We start from the raw sequence: 22,873 nt of genomic DNA on the forward strand, positions 1-22,873 counted from the left end.
AATAGCATAGCAAGTCAAATAAAACAGCCATAATATTAATGGTTTATTAATATTAATAATGATTTGTGCAAAATATATCAACATTAAATTATTATCTCGAGTAATAAAATTGCCTGTACATTCACTTTTGATACATGGACATACACTTTTAAAATTAGCAATTTCTCGATAAAATACACTATCATTCATCATCAATAGTCACGAGTAGTCGAGCATCGGAAGACCGGGTCTTTCTTTTCTTTGTTCATCTTTCATAAGATACACAGTTTACTATATAACTGCAATATACGCATAACCGCCGAACAGTACAGTGCGTCTGTGTTTATATACTTGGTTGTGTAAATGTATGTAAAATGGTATCTTTTCAAAATATCCACAAAACAGAGACGCTAAGATTTCAACTAAATCTGTATAATTACGATAAAAATGTATTCAATCCAAAATTTATGCATACATTATTATCTGTCATATTTTAAACGTTATTTTTTGTTTGAATGATTGGAACGAAACCAATTCGCCTTTTTCAATTATTATAAACAGTTTGAATCTTGCAAAGGTATTATGTGCTTCTTTTCTTTCACCGCGCACGATTTTCTTCATTCAATTTCGTATTATCCTTCCTTCTTTTCTGGTGAAAGTTTAAAACATTGAAAATTTAACATCGTGATTGATATCGACAATATAAAAGATGATTTATACATTTTCAACAAGTTCAATACGTGTGTGTCTTGTATATCAATATACAAGTAAAAGAATTAGTAAAAAAGATACATACTTAAGAATAACGTAAAATAATATCTATGGCCATATATGTATCTCGTGCGTGGTGAGTCAATACCTCTCAATGTCTTTCGATAAACGCCGTATTCTAATGTTGTCAACAGCTTTGCACTGTACAGGAACACCGTCATACTTTAATATTGTACATTTTCTATCGAATAGCCTAAAGATCAGGTAAAAAATAAGGCCTAGTACTTTTTCGTTTCATATGTATATATACATATATATACATACATATGCATGTATGTACACATATATGCACTCAGTTATCGCATATCTATACATACATGCACATGCATCTGTACAAGCATGTATTTATACGTACAGTTTTATGTATACCGAATTCAAGAGAACGGAAACTTCGATCGCGACGTTCGTAAGAAAAATAAGAGAAGTAAGTTATTAAAAACTTCGAATGAAAGATATTTTACATACATGTATATAAAGTTATTATTCAAAAAAAAGTATACAGCTTTCTTATAACCCAATCTTTCGTTACGTTCCAGTTATAAATAGACAGTCGTGAATTAAATAATATAACATACTACGAATCGAAATTTTAATAGCTTCTTTTAATCACTAACGATATTCAATGTTTCAATGACAATTGTGTAAGTCTATAAAAATAAAATACTTAATAAAATAAAATTGGCTGAATCTGCAATATGCTTATAAACAACAATTATATTATCATAGTCTTCCTAAATATTTAAGATATTACATAAAGTATCAAAAGTTTTACCATTATTTTACTCTCTTATGTAAAACCTTACCTGGAAAATCTATATCTAGTTTTATCGAAAAGTACTCGAATTTCAGAAATGAAACAATATGTTTAAATATCTTATATTACCTGATCACAAGCTTAACTTCAATACAATTAGAAATATCGCTCATTATAATTGATCATCTTTCTTAACATTTGATTCAATAGTTAATTTAGTACTTTATGTTGAAAAAACGTTCAACACTAAACCCTTAGACAAACAACAACTTCAACAAGTCAGCGATATTTCAATTTGCATCAAATTTTCCATACCTGTACAGTTGAAGAATCAAATTTAGTTAAAAATTGTATGCAATAAGTTTAGTACACAATGTATAGACGATTCATTTGTAATCTTCAATACTTTCTTTCCTTAACGACCACTTCTACACCTTCTTCGTTCGCGATAAACTTCGTTGGCAAAATAAGACGTTCTCTCGTTGTACATACGCGCGATATAGTTCAAGAATCAGTCTCGATTTTGCCTTCGATGTAACCCTCTCTTAAGTATTAATTTCTTTTTGTAACAGAAAATATGAATATGAGACTATCGAAACGAGTTCTCAGTATTATCAATATGCTCTCAGAGAATAGTAAAGAAATGATAAGAGACGTATGATTATACACTTGGTTCCGTCAGAGGATCGGGTTGCAAGCGTTCCACTCGATAACGATTGTATTGTCGATAAGGCGTTCTCGTTTGATCATTGTCCGTGATCACTCGTGTTTTATGAGGAATTAAGTTTTCATAACGTCCCATCAACCAATCCTGACATAATCGGTGTTGAACATCTGCGACATTCTTGGATACCCAACCCGCTAGCCATTGATGGAACTTTGAATTCAAGTGTTTTGTAACAGATGGATGACACTGTTGAAAAAGCAAATAATTAATAAATATCATGAGTATCGTTAATTTTAAAAAAAATAAGACAAATTTTTAATCGTGGAACATACCTCCCTGGCACGACTGAAAGAATTTTGTTTATACAGGAATGCTTCCTTACTAGCAATATAAAGCATTTGGTAACTATTGGGATTAAATCTACACTGGGTTTCATCGGAATTGATAATGTCAGATGTATCCCCAGAATCTGCTAATCTTAAACCAGGAGGTCGCTTTAGGAGCGCATCCACAGAATCCAGTGATTTTTCTTTGTCAGTTGATCTAAAGAAAGATAGAAAGGAAAGGCATTCAAATATTATATCTTATCAACAGAGTTATGATTTTAATTATAAAGAGATTTAAATGATACTTACCCTGCTGCTTTATCTGGTTGATTGGTGTTAGGCACTGATGCTGACATCATTCTTGCAGCTTTTTTCCTCCACTGTCTAATATTACGGTAAAGAAATACAGGCTTACGTCCTGCCAAGATTCTGCCTAAAGAACTCCAACCATTTCCATCCATCTACAACAATCGTTTCATGTTAACTTTTTTAACAGGTACAGCTTAATACATGTATACATACAATTTTAATGATATCATTCATTGTATTATTATGAGTAATTAGTACTAAGTTTAACATACTTAAGTTAAGAGCTCTTATTACAGCACAATTGCAAAATAATTTATTACAATATTTCACACATTGTACTAAATTACAAACATTCCTCTTGTATAGAGCTTACTCTCTTTCTAAAAGTAATAAAATATTTTAAGTAAAAATAATAAACTACGGCAAAATACAGAAACAAATGAAAGATATATATAATAATAAATAAAAATAATCAATTTTCTATATACAAAAGAAAAACGAAATTTTCTTAAGGGTACTCGTTCAAAAGGAATTTAAATCTTTTTATGCTATCTTCATTTTTTGTAAGTAAGTTATATGTCATTATGTGATTGTCATTATACACTGACACATACTGAATCGCATACGCATCAATAAATAACTATATTCTACAAATAAAATTTATTAATAATTAACTTGGGAAAACACGGATACATAAAAGGATGTTCTTTAAAGAACGTACCAAAAACATTTAACGGTTTTCAGAGGTTTATGCATGAAAAAGAGCAATAAGCGAAAATAAACCACATTCAAAATATCTTGTAATCTGTTGTTTTACTATTTTTTAGCATGTTATTGATACTGTATAAATGACTAGCAACAAGTAACAATTCTTACGTGTTAACAGTACCTTATAATGAAATCATTAATTTTAGTTCAGAAATATTCATTCATAAATTTATCATTATATAGTAACAATATGTAACAGCAACTATATTGAGTCTTAGTACCAATAATACTTGAAAGTAATAAAACAAATTTGTCCAATAATTTTGTGTAAGCAAAATGAAATCAATTAAACGAACAAGAGATGAAATGAAAGAAAATGAACTTAAAGTAACATTTTCAGGTCAATTTTCAATCCATGTACATTCACAGACGATGAGTGAAATTTTTCAATCGAAAGCATAACAAAAAAGGCGTGGTATTGATATGATTCGAGTGGAATTCTAACTTATATGGCGGCTTTACTATTTTAAAATACAAATGTGTTAGAAAAGAGATATATTACTCTTAATATACATATGTCTATACATATATATACGTATATATTGTATATATACATATATATGTGTGTGTATGTGTGTGTATATTTATCACCATTTAACGTTCAGCATACATGATATAATATTGAAATAATAAAACAGAACAACAAATCGAAGCTAAATGAGAAAAAATATGTAAAATAAAAATCATATAAGGACAAACATAAAATTTTTAACATCTGGAAATAAATATCTTTCTGCATGATTACTAAGTATTTAAATATAGTATTATGAAATATTCATTTTGCATTGTTTTTTGTCTCGTTTCATTCATTGTGCAAAAGCACAGGCAAAGAATTCTTTTATCTTTCTTTTTCGTTACAAAAAATTAATATCATTGGAGAATCAAAGTAATAAATTTAGTGGTACAAAATGATGTTAGACAATAATGTTTAAAAGCATTGTTCATGTATTTCAATATCTCTCTTCTATACAATATTATTGTTTATCTATTATTATATGTATATTCGTTTCATATACAGATTACAGTTACAAAATATATATATATATATATATGTCTTATATATATATAGAGTTTAAAATTCACTGCATAAAGTGAAAACGGAGATATGAGCTTATAACAATCACATAAAATCTGTCTGCATATACGACCTCATAGTCTCAATGAAACTATATTACAAATGTCATAATAACGTTTAAATCAGATCCTTTGTGGCAACAATTACATATATATACACATATATATATGTGTGTAGGTATATATATATATATATATGTATATATATCGTTTAAATTAATTTAAATTTGTGCCACGTTATCTAATAAAAACGTATTGAACTGTTAAATAAACGAAAAATATATAAATACACGTACATGATACGTGTAGATTTTCTCTCTCTATATATATAATAGCGCTTAAAATTCCATGATGCAGAGCCTTGTCAGGAAATGCATGTTTTACATTTTGTACAAAATACGAAGATATCATTCAATGAGGAAACAACGTTGCGAACACTGCATCTGAAAATCCACTTTGCGTCAAAAACGTATTTATATAACTGTACAGAATACTATGACAAAGAAAACTAAGAAATAGTACCTGTTTTTCCATAAAATATACAAAACGTAGATTTTTTTATCTCGACGTCAAACAATAATAATAATAATAATAAAATTAGCAACGTATTTCTTAATAGTTGTTTGATTTCGAAAAAGAAATCCTAAACGCGACAAAACATTAAAAGCACATTTTTTAGTAACGAAATCGGTTAACTCGTCGAAACTTACGAAGGAACAAAGAACGATTCGATAAAAATTACTCTTCCGACATTAAAACTTAATGCTTGATGCGAGCTAACTTTTAATAACTAACAATTTTTATAGTCTGCACTGTAAAAAATATATTCGATAGAATTATACCATTTCCACGAGAAGAATGTAATTACACAGAATGAAAGTTCAATAGAGTACCAAACAAATTAAAAAAAGGGGGAAAAGTAATGGACCTTCTCAATGCAAAAAGCAACAGCAGAAACCGAGAGAGTTAAAACTGTGAAACCTTTGGCAGATATTCGAAATTAGTTCGTGGGATATCAACGCTTCATACTGTTACGTTTCTTTCAGTTGGAGCTATGAATTAATGAAAAGATACAAGTGATTTTCTATTTACATGCTATGCCATATAATCTTTGCTTCACTACTTATATATTAATATGTACATAGCAAAGAATTATCATACACCTGCATTTCACAGTGGCGCAACAGTTAAGCCAGGAACACACTTGGTCCACGCCAATAATAACGCTACTTCCAGTTTCTTTTTTTAATGTTCAAGCTAGAATCAATGCATAGTATGATCTTACATATCACACTACACCTTTTAAATCAAACGAATCTAATTCGAAGAATGTAATATAACACATCGAACTGTGTTCGCGTAATTGAAAATCTTCTAAATGGTCTGATATCCCCTAACCTAATGCCTAAAAAATATACAATTTTAATACTTCGTTAACATACCCTAATTTAATAGTACGGAAGTTTCCCAAGATTTTTTCGTTAATATCCGTAAGGAATCATAACACACGCAACCTTTGGAAATCCAATGTTGTTTGTTAAATGTCCAAAACGATATTTTATCATATAATGCACCTTCTCTCAACATGCGTATCTTTTCTTTTATCTTTATCTACTTTGTGAACTTGATAGTTACTCTGTCATAATTAGAAGTTTCGTAGTAATAAATTGAAAGTTGGAGCGGCCAGAAGACAGAAAAAGCAACGATTACCCTGCATAATGTGATGTGGCGTGGAAGTAATGTGTTCACGAGTCAATATCCATATTTCCTTCCCAAAGGCTTCACTAATGTTCGAATGTATGATAGCGAAATGGTGAAATTTTACAAGTTAGTAGATGCATAGTACCTCTACCAGTCGACCAAGTTGCGTATCAAAACATATGTACAAATTTATATCAAATATTTACATATTTCTTTTTAAATTCTATCTCGATAATAAATTCTAGAAATTATGATCTTATCTAGTTTATAATAATAGTAAGATGAAAATGAACTAAACTTTAAGAATTGACCGATATCAAATGTTATGTCCTTTTTTTCTTTTATGCTAACATTTTACATTCATTTATGGCACTGCTCGGATGACTTCATTTGTGTATGCCGTGTCCCGTTGATGTTTCTTTTCATCATTTTTGTACATTTGCAAAATGAGTTAAATGCTCGTTAATATCATTCATCTCATAACTATTCTGCTGTAACTAGTTAATTTTATCTTTCCTTTTCTAAAGAAACGTGAAATAGACAATTACAGAGACAGTACGGTAAAGTATAGTACGATTTAATTGTATATGTGAAAATTTTCCTTGTTTGTTTCGTTGACCGATTCTTTTCAAGTGAGAGATTCACGGGAGAATCATGTTTTCAACACGAAAGCAAATTAGTGAATTTAGTACGTATTCTTATTTCTTTTATAAGCTTATAAGCTTTTCAACCTTTATACAATCATTTATAATATTTTTATTCTTATATAACAAACAAAAACAACAAACATAATTAAAAAGAAGTTATTAGATAACCACATTATTAAATAAAATATAAAATAAAATTTAAAAACAACCGAAACTTGGAATCTTTTTGTACGTAAATGTAAATATCGCGCACTTCCCTCCCTTTTATCGAACGCACAAACTTCCTTTTGACCCTAAATAAAAAATAAAAAAGATATCACCGGTTGAAAGAATAAACCCTTGCATAGAAACTCGCGTGGATAGACAAAACTTATTTACGCTGTAAAAAACGAGGAAGCAAAGCAGTGACTCGTGTGGAGCAGTATACTTCTAAATGCCTTCGATAAATCTTTGCGTTTGAAAATTTGGAAAAATTGCTATTGAGATATCGTTGTTTTACTATAAATCGATATTTAAAATATAGAAATATAATTTATAATTTGTGGTTTTTCGCGTAACATGTAATGGTATTGCAATGCACTAATAGTGCGAATATATAGAATAAAGAATGGGGATTCGTAGTGCACTATATTCTCTTTTTCTATTTTTCTCTTATCTTTCTCTTTACTTAATTTACAGCACCACAATGGACGCGCTCAGATGAAAATCATATCTCTCTTATCTCTTTAAACGTTACGAAAATAAATATATGACTTTCCATTCTTTTTCTTTTTTTTCTTTTTTTTTTTTTTTTTAGCATTTAAAAGAATATTAGTTCATTCTGCTTATGTGTATACAAAGTTCTGCAACTTCTATATAATGACAAGCATGAACCAGTGTTCTGACCCCATTCGCGTGATAAAGCATTGATGATAGCAGATCGTATATGGCTACATAGCTTCCTCGTATTAGCAAACAACCGATATTATATGCTGCGATGTTCATTCCTAAAATATTTTCTACTTCTTTTTTGATATCTTTCTTTAAGTAAGTCAACAATGATTCTCTTGAAGACCGAGTTTTTTTTGGAAAGGCGTCCGACTGCAAGATCAAACGTTTCACATACGAATACCTCTGGTATAATTTTATAGTACGATCACACGAAATAATTAGAAGAAAGTTTTTTTTTAGTAAGCTTTCGTTCTTTGGGACACTAGTTGTACACTGAATGACAACAGTACAACTTCCAATCACAGACATCAAATACGAATGAATGTAAACTTCAACGTTGGCAATGATTATGAAAAGGGATGTGGATCCTATACCTTCTTGCTAATGTCAGTGTTCTTGCGCTTTCTGCCCCTCCCCCCCCTTGCTGCCTGGTCGTTACTCACAGGATGATTGGTTGTTGGCTCATTGTCTGTTAAGGTAGGGGTGTCTTTCGGGCTAGTCTGACCAGCTGGAGCAGAAAACCTCTCAACATATGTAGACCACTTTTCAGATACTGTAACTCCTTCCCTTTCTCTTTCCCTACAACTGTTGTCCATCGCTTCATCACCTTCCGTATCCAACAATTCCATTGTCATTTTACAGTCTTTCTTATACTGCAACAATAAAATGTTTTACATGTAAAACGCGTTTCGTTTAATTTACGAGAAAGTAATACTTTTTTATTCATAATTTTTTCGTATTTGTAGGATATTATCAGCTGTAATTAAGAGATACATTAACATATGGTTAATGTTCATGAATCAAAGGTTCAATAGAATATTTTAGTATTTTTAACATATATAACAGTGAATTATAAGCTTCTAAAATAAATGGTAGCAATAACTTTGTCATTCGCCAAATAATTCTTCTGAAAAATCGAAACTTACAATGTATATTTTAAAACAATTTTCATCCGCCATAGCCTTTTCAGCTTTACGCTGATACGACATTTCTGCACCGAGTCTCATGTACGCTGTAGCACATAAACCACCTGCACCACTACTTTCTTTTGGTTGTCGTTGTTCTCGCTGAAATAATTCCATACACTGCTGGCATATAAGATCTGAGACCAAATGCTGCAACTAAAAATTTTATATTTTTGTTTTAGAATCCTACTATAATTATAAAATTATAGTAATTTAAAAAATTTTTAAATCTGATATGCATATACTTACTTGTCTCACAGCGTATGTTACAACCTTATCTAACGTAAAAGCGATATATGCGTGAATACCAAACATTTCTCGTAAGGTATCCTCATATGCGGTACTTTCCATATTACCGTCTAGAACATTCTTAACCATATCCAAAAATGCTGGATAGTAATCTTCAATTTCAATTTCATCTATATCAAACATATTAAGAATATTAAATTAGAACGAACTACATTTTTTTCGTACAAACAAAACTATGTTTTACACTTACTTTTAGGTTTTAACCGTAACGCGACAGCTGTGCTCTCTTTACGCTGCTGTTTGTACCGTGATTCCTCTTCAGCAAGAGCCAGAGCCCGGTCGTACATTTTTGTTAATCTTTCACATAATATATGATGTAACCTTAAAAAAAGGTACCAATTGTTGCTGCCCATGAAGAGCGTGTACGCTTCTTCAGGATCATCCGACATCGCATGGATCGGTACTTTGATATCAGGTTCGGTTTTAATAGACGTGGAAGACGGAATCGGAGATACCGGCGCCTTATTCCTATTTGCTTGGAGGCCACCACCACCCAACGGAGAGGTATTCATCGTTACCGACTGAGAATTACTACACGCTGCTACATTGAGATCTTCCTTCTCATCTGTAACAGCGATATTTGTATAAAATAAATTGCTTCGACTACAAAAATAATAATTTATCAAATTTAATGCATTACCGTCTTCATCCCTTTCGTCGTCACTTAGTTCCTGGCGTGGATGGAAGAAAAGATCAGGTATAAAATGCTTCAACAAAAGCTTTATTCGTTGCTTGTCTTCCTTGTGGATGGCTGTTTGACGCTTTACATGATGGATAAGAAGATTGGCTGCATCATCTAGGACAGACTTATCTTTGTAAGGTAATACAAGGTGTGGACCGCTATTATTTTGACCATCTCCGCTACCATCGTCTACCTGCTCGTGTCTCTGCAAAATAAATTATTCTTAAATAGTGAGAAGCATAGACTTACCTAGAGGAAAAACAGTTACAAACCTCATCATATAACGTTTCAATTTCATTAAATAGGCTCTTGGACCTTAGGGCCTTAACATCGTTCTGCTTGAAATTGATACCTTGATGATCCAGAGACTTCAAGTAGTACTTTTCGTTTTGTTCTCTCCAGAGTTTATTGAAACCTTTTTGCGCTTCCCGCCATTCTTCTTCCTTACTCTTTAGTCGACGAAGAACTACTGGTACTGCTACTACAGGATTTTTCTTAAGACCGTCTATAATGTCAGCCGCCTTATCGCCGTATATCCTCTTCAAGGCTCTCTGATGAATTGTAGGCGAACAACCACCGAGACAATCGTCGAGCTTGAATTTCTGAAGTTCTTCTTGGCTCATTCTACTCATTTTCTTATGGACACCCTCGAGAACTCTGATCGTTGACGCATTAGTTTCTATTACACCATCCAACTCAAATCGTTCATCCTCGCAACGATAAATGAATTCCTCGTACTGAGTTTTCCTAAACATTCCAACCCAATAAAAAATTATTCTACTATTCAACAATAAATATTACATAAAAGAGATATAAAAATTACGAACCTGGATGTTACGAATGTACTGTCTTCTGACCAAGTGGGGAATGAAACCCATGTATCGTTGAGAACTTCTTTACACAGTTGCGTTCTTCCTGTACACTTTGGTTGAACGTAAGACTTTGGTAACGCACAGTATGATGCCCCTAGACGCTTGCATGCCGTGTAGTCAATTTCCATCGCCAGATCACCTTGCGGTCTCTCTTGATGACTTCGTACAACATTATTTGGTAGCGCTTCAACATTTAAATTGCTACTTGCATTTGTTGCGTTGGTACTAGAAGACTCGGGCAAGTGGCCCAGGAAATCTTTAAACCACCGCAATAGTTCAGGAAAACGACCAAGAAATGGCGTCACTAACTGCACCAACTCAGATTTAGAAACTATCTCTTGATTAAACAAAACCAAACATCTGAGGAAATTTTCGTATACTTCTTGCGATCTCAATGCTTTACGAACCTAAGAATATAATAATACATATTTTTTTTATTATGCATTTATTTCATTTTTACTTTCCTAATAGTATGGAAATAAAAAATTGAAAGTACTAACCTTATCGAAGAAAGCATAATCATTGAGACTGCCATATTTTCCAGCTTCGGCTATGGTAACACATTCACGCATAGACGATACTTTAGGCTTTTTCAGAGGTGGACCATGCTGTATATGGTGAGAGTTTCCGGCTGTTACCGAAGGTGAAAACGATGGACTTCTTTTCAATTGTCCCGTGTTATGACCAAATTTTTGTACGCTATTAATATCTCGTATACCAGATCTATCTCGCTCTCGGTCACGATCTCTATGATCGCGATTTTCGCGTTCTATTGTACTAGTACCACCCGATTCACGAAGGTCTCTCGAAATATTTCCCGAATTATTATAAGGTGCTTTAGGTCCCAATGGTTTCTTGACAATTGTTGTGTGATCGTTAACTGTAGCAGTCTTGTTACTCTAAAATATTATCACCAAAACATTAATAAAAAAAATTTTTGAAGTAAAATTTTGTTTTATATCAATTTTATAATACCCATCTTACCAACGAACTCTGTTGATTAGTAGCATCCGGCAAAAATTGTCCAAACTCAGCCAGCAAATCTTCTTGATTTTCAAATAACTTGGCAACCTGGCTATAAACTTCTGCTTCTGTTAAATGTTTTGCCCCACCAGATGCACCAGATCCACTCGTACCACCCATGTGTCCAGATTCTTTTAAATTTCGCTGCTCTTTCTGATAAGTATGCAGAATTTCTAAAAATCTTTTATACTTGTCTGGTTGACCTTGGAATCGATTCTGAAATTATAAACAAATTAAGTTAATATCTTACATTTCTTATCGCATTCTGTAATTGAATACAAACCTTAATTTTGTTAACGTAATTAATCGCATGATTAAACTCAACTGGTTGGCTTTGTTGAGTTTGTCCACTGGTGGGTATACCATCTTGTGCTTGACTTAATGCTTGACTCACAGCCTGCGCTTGAGCTGCACTAACATGTGAATTATTGTATGCCTGTACCGGTGGTGGCGAAGGTGCATGTACTGTCAAGCTATTATTCGAAATATTATTTGCCAGAGAGTGGTGCATGTTTGTGCCCCTAATTTCAAATAGCATGTAAAATACAAATTATCGATTTATTCCGCAAAAACAGTAAAAATTAATATATAAAATATTGATAATATCCTACCCTTGCATTATCTGCAATACTGGAGGAGCTTTCGCTGGTTGTGTTGGTGGACTTGCAACAGGAGGTGAACCAACATTCACAGTGCAATGATGCTGTGATAAGCTAGCGCAAGTGTGCGTTGCTGTTGGACTTGGCATACTAACTGACACTTGAAATGCATATCCTTGCTCATTTGCTTGCACCTCTATTTTGTACCCAGGTGGAAGAAAGGTATTGAAACCAACAATAAGTTCAGGGTGCCCTTTAAATAAGTGGCTCACTCTTGTTATTACTCCTGGTGTATCTATGCTTTGAGACTTAAATTCTTTCATAATATCCAAGAAATCATTATACACCTAAAATTAAACATGATTATGAAATAAAATATGATTATTGTAACTCAGATAATGTTGATAATGATAGATTTACCTGAGGCTGATCACTGAATTTGTACTTTACTTGATCTAAATAAGATAACGCATCTTCTACTTTCAATCTCTGAAATTGTTGGGAACCACTGCCGCCACCTAGGCTTGTGCCTGGTGGAGTAGAAGCTAATGGTGTTACATTGCCAGAATGAACCTATAAGAGGTATAAAAACATTTTTATACAAAATCTCTTGTTAATTGAAAATATCATATTTTAATAAGAACTCTGATTTTCAATGTTTTATCCAAAATACAAGACAAACCCATGCTTTTACATAATTATACAGCTATTATTTTCAATAAATCTCGATATCTGTGATTTATTTCAACTTATATACATTGTTGGATATAAACCTTATGCCTTATTGTTGGTTGCTGTTGAGTATGAACCTGACTTTGTGTTCCTGGTGTAGGCTGTTGGGAACCCATACTATGGTTACTCCCACCACCTATTCCACCATGTAAACCTCCACCAGTATTTACACTGCTACTGCTACATGTAGAAGTAAGTCCTGCAGATCCACTTCCCTGCACATACAATTGATAATAATTGCACAATCTATAAATCTAATCTTTACAAGTTTGATTATATTCCTGTACATACAAATTGGAAAAAAATGTACATATAGAAGTTATTATTATTGATTACATATAGATGTTATATGTACATATAGATGTTATTATTCTCTGATTATCCAATCTTATTATTAATACAAGGTGAAACAATTAGTTATACAAATCTTATTTGAACAAAAAATTAAATAAAATTTCTTAATTATATTTTCATCACATATACACATGAAAATGAAGCGATGTTATCAAACAATAACAATAATGTTGTATATTTATTTTACAAATAAAGGTACTCCATAGTAGATAGAGATAGGTAGAGATTTATTAACGTGACAATTAAAAAATTTTTAAAAACGTAATAGGAGAACGTTCAATTCGATAGACCGCTTTTAAGCCGATTAATTTCATTCGCCCCCGCATCACTCTGCTTTATTATATACCAGTAATACCTGAAAGACTTATGAATAACAACGTTACAAGAAAGAAGAAACATTAAAATATACAATTTCATTTTAACAAAGAAGCTATAAAAAAAGATTGAAATTATATAAAGCAATTAAAAAATAGTAAAAAGCATAGAAAAATGAAAAAAACGATGTAGTTGTTTTGCTACTCGTTACTGTTGTTATTACAATGTAGATAACACGTACCTTAATGGGGGACGGGGCCGCGGTCGGCACTACAATTGCTCCAGTATATTGCTGTTGAGCTTGGGCAGTTCCAAATTGTATGCTACCCGGCATTTCTTTCGAAGCAACTGATCGAACTGCTTGGCCAGGTACAACAACGCCTATTCCACTGCTTGAATGGTACTCCAAACTACCTCCTCCGCCACTTCCTGCACTCACTGATGAGTGCTTTAATGTTGCTGCTGCTGGTGATGCTACCTCGTCCAGCCCGCGAACACGTTTCATCGCAGATCACATTGGAAATGCTACAAATTGAGAAAGATCTTGTTTAGAGATGTTCTTTTCATCCCGATATTAATCATATCTTGTTTAACCCTAAAAACCTTTAACCCATCAAAGGAAATCAAACTAACGCATTTCGTACCGTATTAATTTTATACGATTTGTCATTTAAACCACGTATCATGAGTGAAATTTAATTTCCTCTTAATTATAGATATCAATAGAAAACTTAAGAAAAGCAATTAAATATTTTATTACTATTCCATATTGGATAAGAAGTTGTTGTTCCCTGTGGTTATAAATAACATTACGGCGATATTATTATAGGTACACTGTGGATTTTTTGTATTTATGGAAAATTTGAAGAATGCATAATACGAGAAAATTTGTCAAATACCAAAAGTATAGTGTTTTCTATAATATTTGGTAGATAAAACAATTTTCTATCTAGATCCTATTTTCTAAATTACATTCTCAAAAATATTAATCTGCATAAAGACCCGCAGTCTATTAATTAATTATAATTAATAACTATTCGTCTTCATATTTTTATGAATGTAATTAAAAAATGAAATTTAGAAAATTGTTTTACTTATTAATAGATAAGATTTTGGATACTTCATATATGTTCTCATAGTAAACATTTCTGTGAATTTTTACAACTTGATATATTTTTAACTATATTCTCAAAAATAATGACAGTGAGATTTCGCTTATGATAGCCTTCAAGGGTTAACATCGAACCTATGCGATACACAACCATTGTATTTATCCTCAAAGCTGCGATAAAACACGACGCAGCAACTCTTTCGCGGGTATCGTGGCGTTTAGCGCGCCATGAGCAGAAGACAGAAAAGGTGTAGTAGAGTTCGAAAGTGTTCGGTGATGGTATTGTTTCGTTTAAGGTGATAAAATGACGTGATCGACGATGCATCCGCACTACCGTTGGCTAACGTCGTAAGTATATAAATACGTTGTACTGCCGTGTAGAAAAAACATTCGATAAATTTGATGTTTCCTTTCTAGATCGATTTCAATTTACACGACGATGTTCGGAATTTTGAAAGCACCGCGCGCTCGATCATCGTGTGACAGAGCTTCCGAGGAATCTAAAACAGCGCGAGCACTTTCCCATAACTTCGAACAACATCAAACTTTTTCACTCCTAAAATAATAGTATAATGGAAAAGGTGAAAATTTTGTCATCATTTCAGTGAAAGGAATGAATATGTAATGATAAATTAAGAAAATTTCATTGGTATTTATGTTGATTTTTAATACGTCGATTTCAATACAAATATGTTCGAAATTATTTCTCTACAATAATATAAGAAAGCCGTTAAAAATGTTTCACTCAATTTTCTAATTGATTTTTGAATATTCAAAATTACTGTACATTTTCTTGCTCGATTTACAGTTAAAAATAATTGAATTACTCATACTCGTAACTGTTATATATATATTGCATAATATAAAATAATTAAGACACACGTGGTTTGCATTTCCATTATATTATTATATTTATGACAATAGTAGGAAATAAATCATACGTTAAATATGAGTATACCCTTTCTGAAATCTACTCCAAGATATATTTAGGTAATATAACCTCACACAAAAATACAATAAATTTGTTAGGCTTAAAGCCACTAATAAATTTGAGGTGAAAGTAATTTTTCTTCCAATGGATATTGTATTTACTATTAAGAACTACTATCCTTTGTAATCTATTGTTTTATTTATTGGTTTAATAATCATTTATTACTATTATATATTTTAACCTGGCACGCTGTCATGTATATCCTTTGTACTTTATACTTCTTGGTCAATGTAGACATTCAAAGAATAAAAGTAAATTATAAAAATGGGAATAGATAAAATATTTTATGAATGTACTTTTTATATGCTAAGAAAATATCCCTACAAGATTATTCACAGCTACACAGAAATATTTCGTTGTGCTATTATATATCATTCGAATCTATAACTAGTTTTTTATCAATAACAAAATGTAGCTATAAAGGATTTATGTCCTCTTCATATACGCTTTGATATTTGCAGTTCTAGAAGCACAACTGCGTTTCTTCACACATTATTTTATTCTCATTTGTCAAAACTAACAAATTTCTTTCTTCCTACGTTCTACATCTTTCTAGAATAAAAGCAAGAGAATGAGCGTAGAAACCAACAAGGAAACAAGATAATTTTAATTCATACATTCACTAATGTAACATATTATAAAACATATTAGTGTAAATTTCCCTGGTATAATAAAGTAAAAGACTGTAATATCGGTCTAATCCTACTGACATCGGGTCACAAAATAAGATGTAAATTTTCCTGATCGGAAGAAAGTTGCACTGAAACACAAAAGTGTGTTATAAAAATAATTATAACCTAGTGCTTCTATAGAACACAGTCTACATCCACATAGTAGTTTATGATGACCTTGCATGGATATAGAAATGTCAGTGACTTAGAATATGGTAAAAATCTTGTGGAAAAGATAATACATACCAATTTCCATTTGAAAAGAAGTTGAACGTCCTTGCACCAAAATGAATTTCGGGAGAAGTTATCCAGTGAAGCAAGTGGTCGTTGATTGAAACGAAGTTTTGATCGGTAGGAAAGTTTGTGCACTTCCACGAGGAGAGACGAGCGTCGGTGGAGTTTCTTCGTTGGACAGAATTTCGATCCGCGATATCGAGCCTCGGTCGGGGAATTTCGCTGGGACACAGAGGAGACGAAATAGAGCCGGTAAAGCCAGCTGCACGGACGCGTACAGCCCGTGCTGCGAAGTCGTCGAAGCGAGGTTTGTCAGTGTTGCACGTTTCCAAACACTTCCCGGCCCTCGACGTTACGCAATATTCCACGTAAATACATAACACATTTTCCCGAGAGCTCCAGTGGAAAAATATTCGTCCTGCGGTGCTCCTTTTACAAAGGAGTCACCTCGAGTGTCGGGTATAAGCACTTTTCAGTACACTGGATTTTCTTGTCGATATATCGGTCCTTTTTCCAGCCGTCGAAACTGACTTTCCGCACAAAAGCTTCGGCCCCGTTGTTTTTTCACGACCAAAAAATCGACGAAGCCTGAACGGGCCGGTCGGTCTGGTCTCTCAGACAGGAATTCACTATGCTTTCTCGGATCTCCCTCTCAGAACCATCGAAATCTTGTCGTATGTGTGAAGAAACTCAGTAAAATGCACATTTTCGCGAGTACACGGACGAATTACCGCACTTTTTAAAAAAATACCCAAATGCAAAAGACATACTCGCACTCTCTCGAGGTACAAGGCAAACTATTGGATTTTGTATGGCAAACAAGGAACTGACTGGTCGTATAGCGGGATGAGGAAGGTGGAGGGGATCGCGCAGGACCGTATTCATCCACTAAGCGTCTCTGTTACCAACCACTCGGGTACCTCCTGCAAAGCATACGTGTGTCGCAGGCCTCGCGAGACTTCTCTTCCAACTTTCATTAATTGTGCATCGATTATTCTTCGACTACTTTTCTCCACTGTTTTCCACGACAAAGATATTGCCACGCACTTGCAATTTGCTTTAACATATCGGCATAGAATCACATGGAATGTAATCGCTACGAAATAATAGTCTTTCTCAGTCGTAATTAACAATGACAATTACTAATCGTACAATTTCTTGAAATCGTATTTTCCTACGGTTATCGTTTCAACTACACTTTCTAGTTGTTTATTGATAGTTTAAGTTTCATAGAATTTCGACCAATCCAAATAACTTCCAATTTCAGTTCTTGTTTCGAGCTTTTATATCGGTTTACATTATCGACGTTATTTTTATGACAATACTCTCGCAATAACTGGAGTGAGTTACGCGTAATATATTAATATTTAAGATACAACGTGTTTCTTACAAAACAGCTAATATCTATAGATATAAATACACTGGAAAAGAGAGTACACGAATACTCTCGAACAACATACCGCCAAAGTTTCATTCGAGCACTTCACGATATCAACTTCTTGTAAGTCACATTAATAAATTATTGAAACGTTAACAGCGATAGAAACTCCGCACATTCAAACTTCCGTTTGTTCGAATACTATTCTGATTTTTAAAGCATATGGAATTTTAATTACACCGTGTATGACGATTTAACACAAAATCGACGGGATTCGCGTAACTTTTTACAAACTAGAATAACAACACGAAGTATTTTATGCGGATAATATACTACATAAAAAAAAAACATAGCAGCCAGATAGGATGATATATACAAAATTTCGTACACATTACATTTTTAACATGCTTTTCGTAATAATTCATTTCTTTGGTTTCCGGTTATTAAATTCTTTCATTACGCCAGGATTCACCTGTCACGAAAAAATTACGCAGGAAAGTTTCGAAAAAGATGCTTATTGAGAGAAAAGTTGTGTCGCGTCCCGATGAAATTGAAGAATCGCTAGGTGCCTAATCTGTTGTGGGTAGATACAGCCCTGAAAATTGTGGCGGCGAAGCCGCCAAGAGGCGCGCGCAGTCCACGAAATATCCAAGCGTTTCCCCACGGCCGACATCTTCGCGCGGCCAACAGCTGTTCCGAAAGGCGAGCGAACTCCCCATCGTAATCTGGGTCATGGAAACTGCGCAAAATGGGTTGCACTTGCACCGAAATCGCGCATTTCTTCGAAAACTGGTCTATCGTCTCGAGAATTTCGTCTAATCCAATAGACTGAACTAGCACGCGGTACGTTGCTATCCACACAATAAAATGCCATTCGAAATATGCAAGCTCCTGCGACCAGCCGTTGCATATCTGTCAACGTGCTTGACTGGTTCCCGACGAGAGAGCCGTGCGTCGATTGGCCGACGATTTTCGGGCATCGACCTACGCGCGAGTCTCGAAACCTCCTAATCACACAGGAAGCGTCTAAACGATATTCCTCCAATATACACAACGTGCACGTGGAAAAATCACGTTCTGTGTTTTATTACAAATTCAGTCTGATTGATTATCTCTTCGTCGAATTATTCGATATTGTTTAAACGCGTTAGACGCTGAGCACAGCCGCTCATTCGTTGCACACGCAAAACGCAATCTGTTCAATACGTATACATGTACCACGTGATTGATTCGGTACTTCTTTAACCTTTATTATTTGTAAATTTCCAAATTCTTTGTCGAATAATGTACTATCATGGCCGTGCAAACGTAGTAATCGATACACATGTGATTAATGTTAAATGAATATTCGAGTTAGGATAAATTCGAACATTGAGTTATTTTAAATGTACAATCTTGATCTTACAACGTGTTTTCAACACGTTAAACCGATTGAGCATAGTTCTATGTTTAAAAGCTGTTTCTTATCATATTCTTTATATATTTCTTTTGTAATTTATTGTAATTTACTTTTGTAATTGTTTAGAATTTTTTTTTCAATAATTTTCTGCATGTTGTTGGTTCGAAAATATTTGTATTGTTGTAATATAGTACTGAGCGAAATTAACACATGAATTTATTTTCAATATCTATTTAAGTCAATTTAAAAGAATTACTTTTAAAAATGTCTTACATGTAATGTTTTATGTGCTAATTTAATAGGTTCCTTAACGGTACATATGAATAAAGATGGAATAATATAAAACTGGGGAGAAAAAAAAAAGGTTTAGGATACTAAAAGTTTAATATGTAATAAAACGAAATTTAAGACACTTAGAAAATGTTTAAAAAAGTAATTGTGGGTATATCTGGTGGGGTTGATAGTGCTGTATCAGCACTGCTTCTAAAAAATAAAGGTAATTCAAGAGAATAAAAACGTCTAGTATCGAATGATAATTTAGTACCATGAAAGTATTAAAATTAGCACTGTTAAAGGATTCAATGTCACCGGTGTATTCATGAAAAATTGGGACATCAAAGATGAGACTGGAATTTGTCAGATTGAGGAGGATTATGAAGATGCACAATGGGTGTGCAAAAAATTAGATATTCCTCTTGTTGAAGTCAATTTTGTAAAAGAATATTGGAATAATATCTTTTCGTATGTATATGCATATTTGTATATCTTTCTACTAATTAATATTTTATCTTTATTAATTTTTATAGCTATTTAACGGAACAATATGAAAATGGATATACACCAAATCCTGATATTTTGTGTAACAAGTATATCAAATTCGATCATTTCTTCAACTTTGCACGTATTAAACTTCAGGCTGATGCTATTGCAACTGGACACTATGTCAGAACTAGTTTTGGTCCTTATCTTGAACATTTTAAGCCAGATACAAGTAAATATAATTTTCTAAATGTTATTCTTAAACGTTTGCTTTAATCATATAATCAAATCCTATTAGTTTGACTATTTTACTAGATGTCAGCTTATTTCAAGCTCGAGATGCAAGAAAAGATCAAACATTTTTCTTGTGCCAAGTACCTCAACAAACATTAAGATACTCCATGTTTCCCCTTGGAGAATATTTGAAGAAAGACGTTAAACAAATTGCTCAGAAAGCTGGATTGGATAAAGTTGCTCTAAAAAGGGAAAGCAGAGGGATATGTTTTGTGGGAAAACGAAATTTTCAAAATTTCATATCCGAGGTACAGCATGATAAATTCAATGTATGCTATTATTCCATTTTTCTATTAACAACTAAATAATATTTATAGTACATATCTGACAAACCTGGAGACTTTGTAGACTTGGATGATGGACGGGTATTGGGAAAGCATATGGGCTTTCATCATTGGACCATAGGGCAAAATATAAAAATTTGTGGTTTACCAGCTGCATACTATGTGTATAAGAAAGATATTAACACAAATAACATCATTGTAGTATGTAGAAAAAATGTTATGTGTCAATTATATTTTTTACTTGGATTAAATGTTGATGTATATATTAATATCAATAGGTAAAAGGAACACACAATTCAGCGCTATATTCAGAATTTGTAATAACAGGTACTCCGTACTGGATATCATCAGAGCCAGAATTTAATAGTTTCTCTAGACTATTAAATTGTGATTTGCGCTTTCAACATAGAGATCCCCTGGTACCTTGTACAGTTCATAAAAATTTAAAGAATCAGTTAATAATACAGATTAGTCAACCATTAAGAGCACTTACAGAGGGACAGGTAGAGCTTCTTATACATGACCCTTTTTGAATTATCGTATAATAGTGTTCAATAATATTTAACATTTATCGTATTTATTTCAGTTTATCACCTTATATAATGGAAAGGAGTGTCTAGGTAGCGCTGTAATCTCATATTGTGGTCCATCGTACTATAATTTAAACCAAGAAGTAAAAAGGGATCATTATCGAGGAAACAACGAGACACAAGAACAGATCGCGGACGCGAGCATGTAATATTGTACACAGTAATTTATTAACAAAAAAAAGGAAATTATATTTGGACATTTTAATATAGTTTTTATTGATTGAATATAAAATAAACATCGTACAAAATCTCTTTAAAGATTTTTTTTTTCCTTTATATTGATCAATAAGTCTCGATAATTGATCGATCTCGATTCTTATCTTCGCTAAATTCACTAATATACGTACAACGAAATCATTTTCTGTGCAATCATCAAACAAAGAAAGATTAGTTGAAAGAAGCAAGCTGAAATTAGAAATAAAAGAATGTTTTTCTCACTTCTACTCGGAATCTTTGGTTAATCCGTCTCGTTATCGAAAAAATGATGAAATAATATCATTCTAGTGATTCAACTACAGACCTTATCAATCGTATCTTCTTTTTTAAGTTTCGTACGTTCATCAAAGCCGGCAAGCAACCACGATAATGACCGCCGAAGAAAACGAAATTTACGGATGCAATATAGTATATTGGAACTTCTTATCTAACCATGAAGACTGTATTAATAGAAGAAAATCACAAATCTATAGTGAGTTAATTTGTAAATTGTAGCAAGAAAAATGTATAGTTTAAATTTTACGAAATGATCAATATAGATCGTGGTCACCTTTGTAATACCTCGAACGTTTTACTCGTCACGGACAAAATTAAAATTGGATAAGAAAGAGAAGGACAAAGTAACAAAAAGTAACGAAAATTTTACAACGTAATAGTCGATCAACTTGTAATATTTCCATCAAAATTTTGCTTTTTATCCCATGACGACTCAATGTTGTCCACCTGCAATTTCACCGTATTTGAACAAACAGTGATATCTCTGGTATTTTCACGGACAAGGACTTGAAAACGCGTTTTATATGGTACTGACAATTGATGCGATGCGTAACGGAAGAAAAATCGGAACTACCGATTGTCCCATTCGTCTTTTGAAGTTCCTACGTTCATCTTAAAATGGCAATCAGTGTTGGCGATGAGAAAAAACTTAATAACGGCCAGGTCACGTGTAGAATGTAAAACAGCGCGACGCGTTATTGAACGATAACTGCAAGTTATTAGGGTCGATTGACGAGTAACTGGACGTAAGGAGCGCGTAAAATGCCTCTCGCGGTGTGCGTGCACGTACAGAGCTCCGCCTCGATTGTTGTTGCCCTCGCTATTGGCGTTGACCGCCGACGTTACATATGGAAATTACTCCCGTACGAATGTCGCTAAGACTAATTTGACCG

General features: G+C 33.0%; 2 protein-coding genes across 6 annotated transcripts; one reads left to right on the forward strand and one right to left on the reverse strand.

Moving 5' to 3' along the window:
- Window positions 1-30: 30 nt before the first annotated feature.
- On the reverse strand, window positions 31-16,936 carry Sin3a (SIN3 transcription regulator family member A). Of its 2 annotated transcripts, none has more exons than XM_072011415.1 (18): window positions 16,797-16,936; window positions 14,019-14,302; window positions 13,150-13,323; window positions 12,797-12,949; window positions 12,389-12,723; window positions 12,061-12,298; window positions 11,739-11,993; window positions 11,255-11,653; window positions 10,710-11,161; window positions 10,155-10,629; window positions 9,841-10,087; window positions 9,391-9,765; window positions 9,141-9,310; window positions 8,853-9,047; window positions 8,370-8,579; window positions 2,807-2,958; window positions 2,504-2,714; window positions 31-2,417 (listed from the first exon to the last, which is right to left on the reverse strand). In XM_072011415.1, exons 2-18 carry the CDS (start codon window positions 14,280-14,282, stop codon window positions 2,166-2,168), a joined length of 4,557 nt encoding a protein of 1,518 aa, XP_071867516.1. In that variant the 5' UTR covers window positions 14,283-14,302; window positions 16,797-16,936; the 3' UTR covers window positions 31-2,165. The 2 variants fall into 2 exon arrangements, with proteins under 2 accessions (XP_071867516.1, XP_071867515.1); XM_072011414.1 differs by having other exon boundaries at window positions 8,301-8,579.
- Window positions 16,937-19,294: 2,358 nt separating this feature from the next.
- LOC139991405 (mitochondrial tRNA-specific 2-thiouridylase 1) lies at window positions 19,295-21,740 on the forward strand. 4 transcript variants are annotated; one of them, XM_072011435.1, is made up of 8 exons: window positions 19,295-19,395; window positions 19,864-20,057; window positions 20,126-20,302; window positions 20,368-20,552; window positions 20,636-20,862; window positions 20,932-21,099; window positions 21,177-21,401; window positions 21,485-21,740. In XM_072011435.1, exons 3-8 carry the CDS (start codon window positions 20,160-20,162, stop codon window positions 21,635-21,637), a joined length of 1,101 nt encoding a protein of 366 aa, XP_071867536.1. In that variant the 5' UTR covers window positions 19,295-19,395; window positions 19,864-20,057; window positions 20,126-20,159; the 3' UTR covers window positions 21,638-21,740. The 4 variants fall into 4 exon arrangements, with proteins under 4 accessions (XP_071867536.1, XP_071867538.1, XP_071867535.1 ...); XM_072011437.1 differs by having other exon boundaries at window positions 20,126-20,231; XM_072011434.1 differs by having other exon boundaries at window positions 20,137-20,302.
- The last annotated feature ends 1,133 nt before the right edge of the window (window positions 21,741-22,873 follow it).

This window comes from Bombus fervidus, chromosome 10, assembly GCF_041682495.2.
Source record: "Bombus fervidus isolate BK054 chromosome 10, iyBomFerv1, whole genome shotgun sequence".
NCBI classification, from domain to species: Eukaryota; Metazoa; Arthropoda; class Insecta; order Hymenoptera; family Apidae; genus Bombus; species Bombus fervidus.

What these genes read in the sequence shown, in the direction of transcription:
- Sin3a (XM_072011414.1), bottom strand. Translation starts at nt 14,282, where the DNA reads ATGAAACGTGTTCGCGGGCTGGACGAGGTAGCATCACCAGCAGCAGCA. An exon ending in AACCAACAATAAGGCATAAG is followed by an intron (nt 12,950 to 13,149) that starts GTTTATATCCAA and finishes TACCTCTTATAG; the next exon opens with GTTCATTCTGGCAATGTAAC. An exon ending in CTAATCAACAGAGTTCGTTG is followed by an intron (nt 11,654 to 11,738) that starts GTAAGATGGGTA and finishes ATAATATTTTAG; the next exon opens with AGTAACAAGACTGCTACAGT.
- LOC139991405 (XM_072011434.1), top strand. Translation starts at nt 19,982, where the DNA reads ATGTTTAAAAAAGTAATTGTGGGTATATCTGGTGGGGTTGATAGTGCT. An exon ending in ACTGCTTCTAAAAAATAAAG is followed by an intron (nt 20,058 to 20,136) that starts GTAATTCAAGAG and finishes GCACTGTTAAAG; the next exon opens with GATTCAATGTCACCGGTGTA. An exon ending in GAGCACTTACAGAGGGACAG is followed by an intron (nt 21,402 to 21,484) that starts GTAGAGCTTCTT and finishes TATTTATTTCAG; the next exon opens with TTTATCACCTTATATAATGG.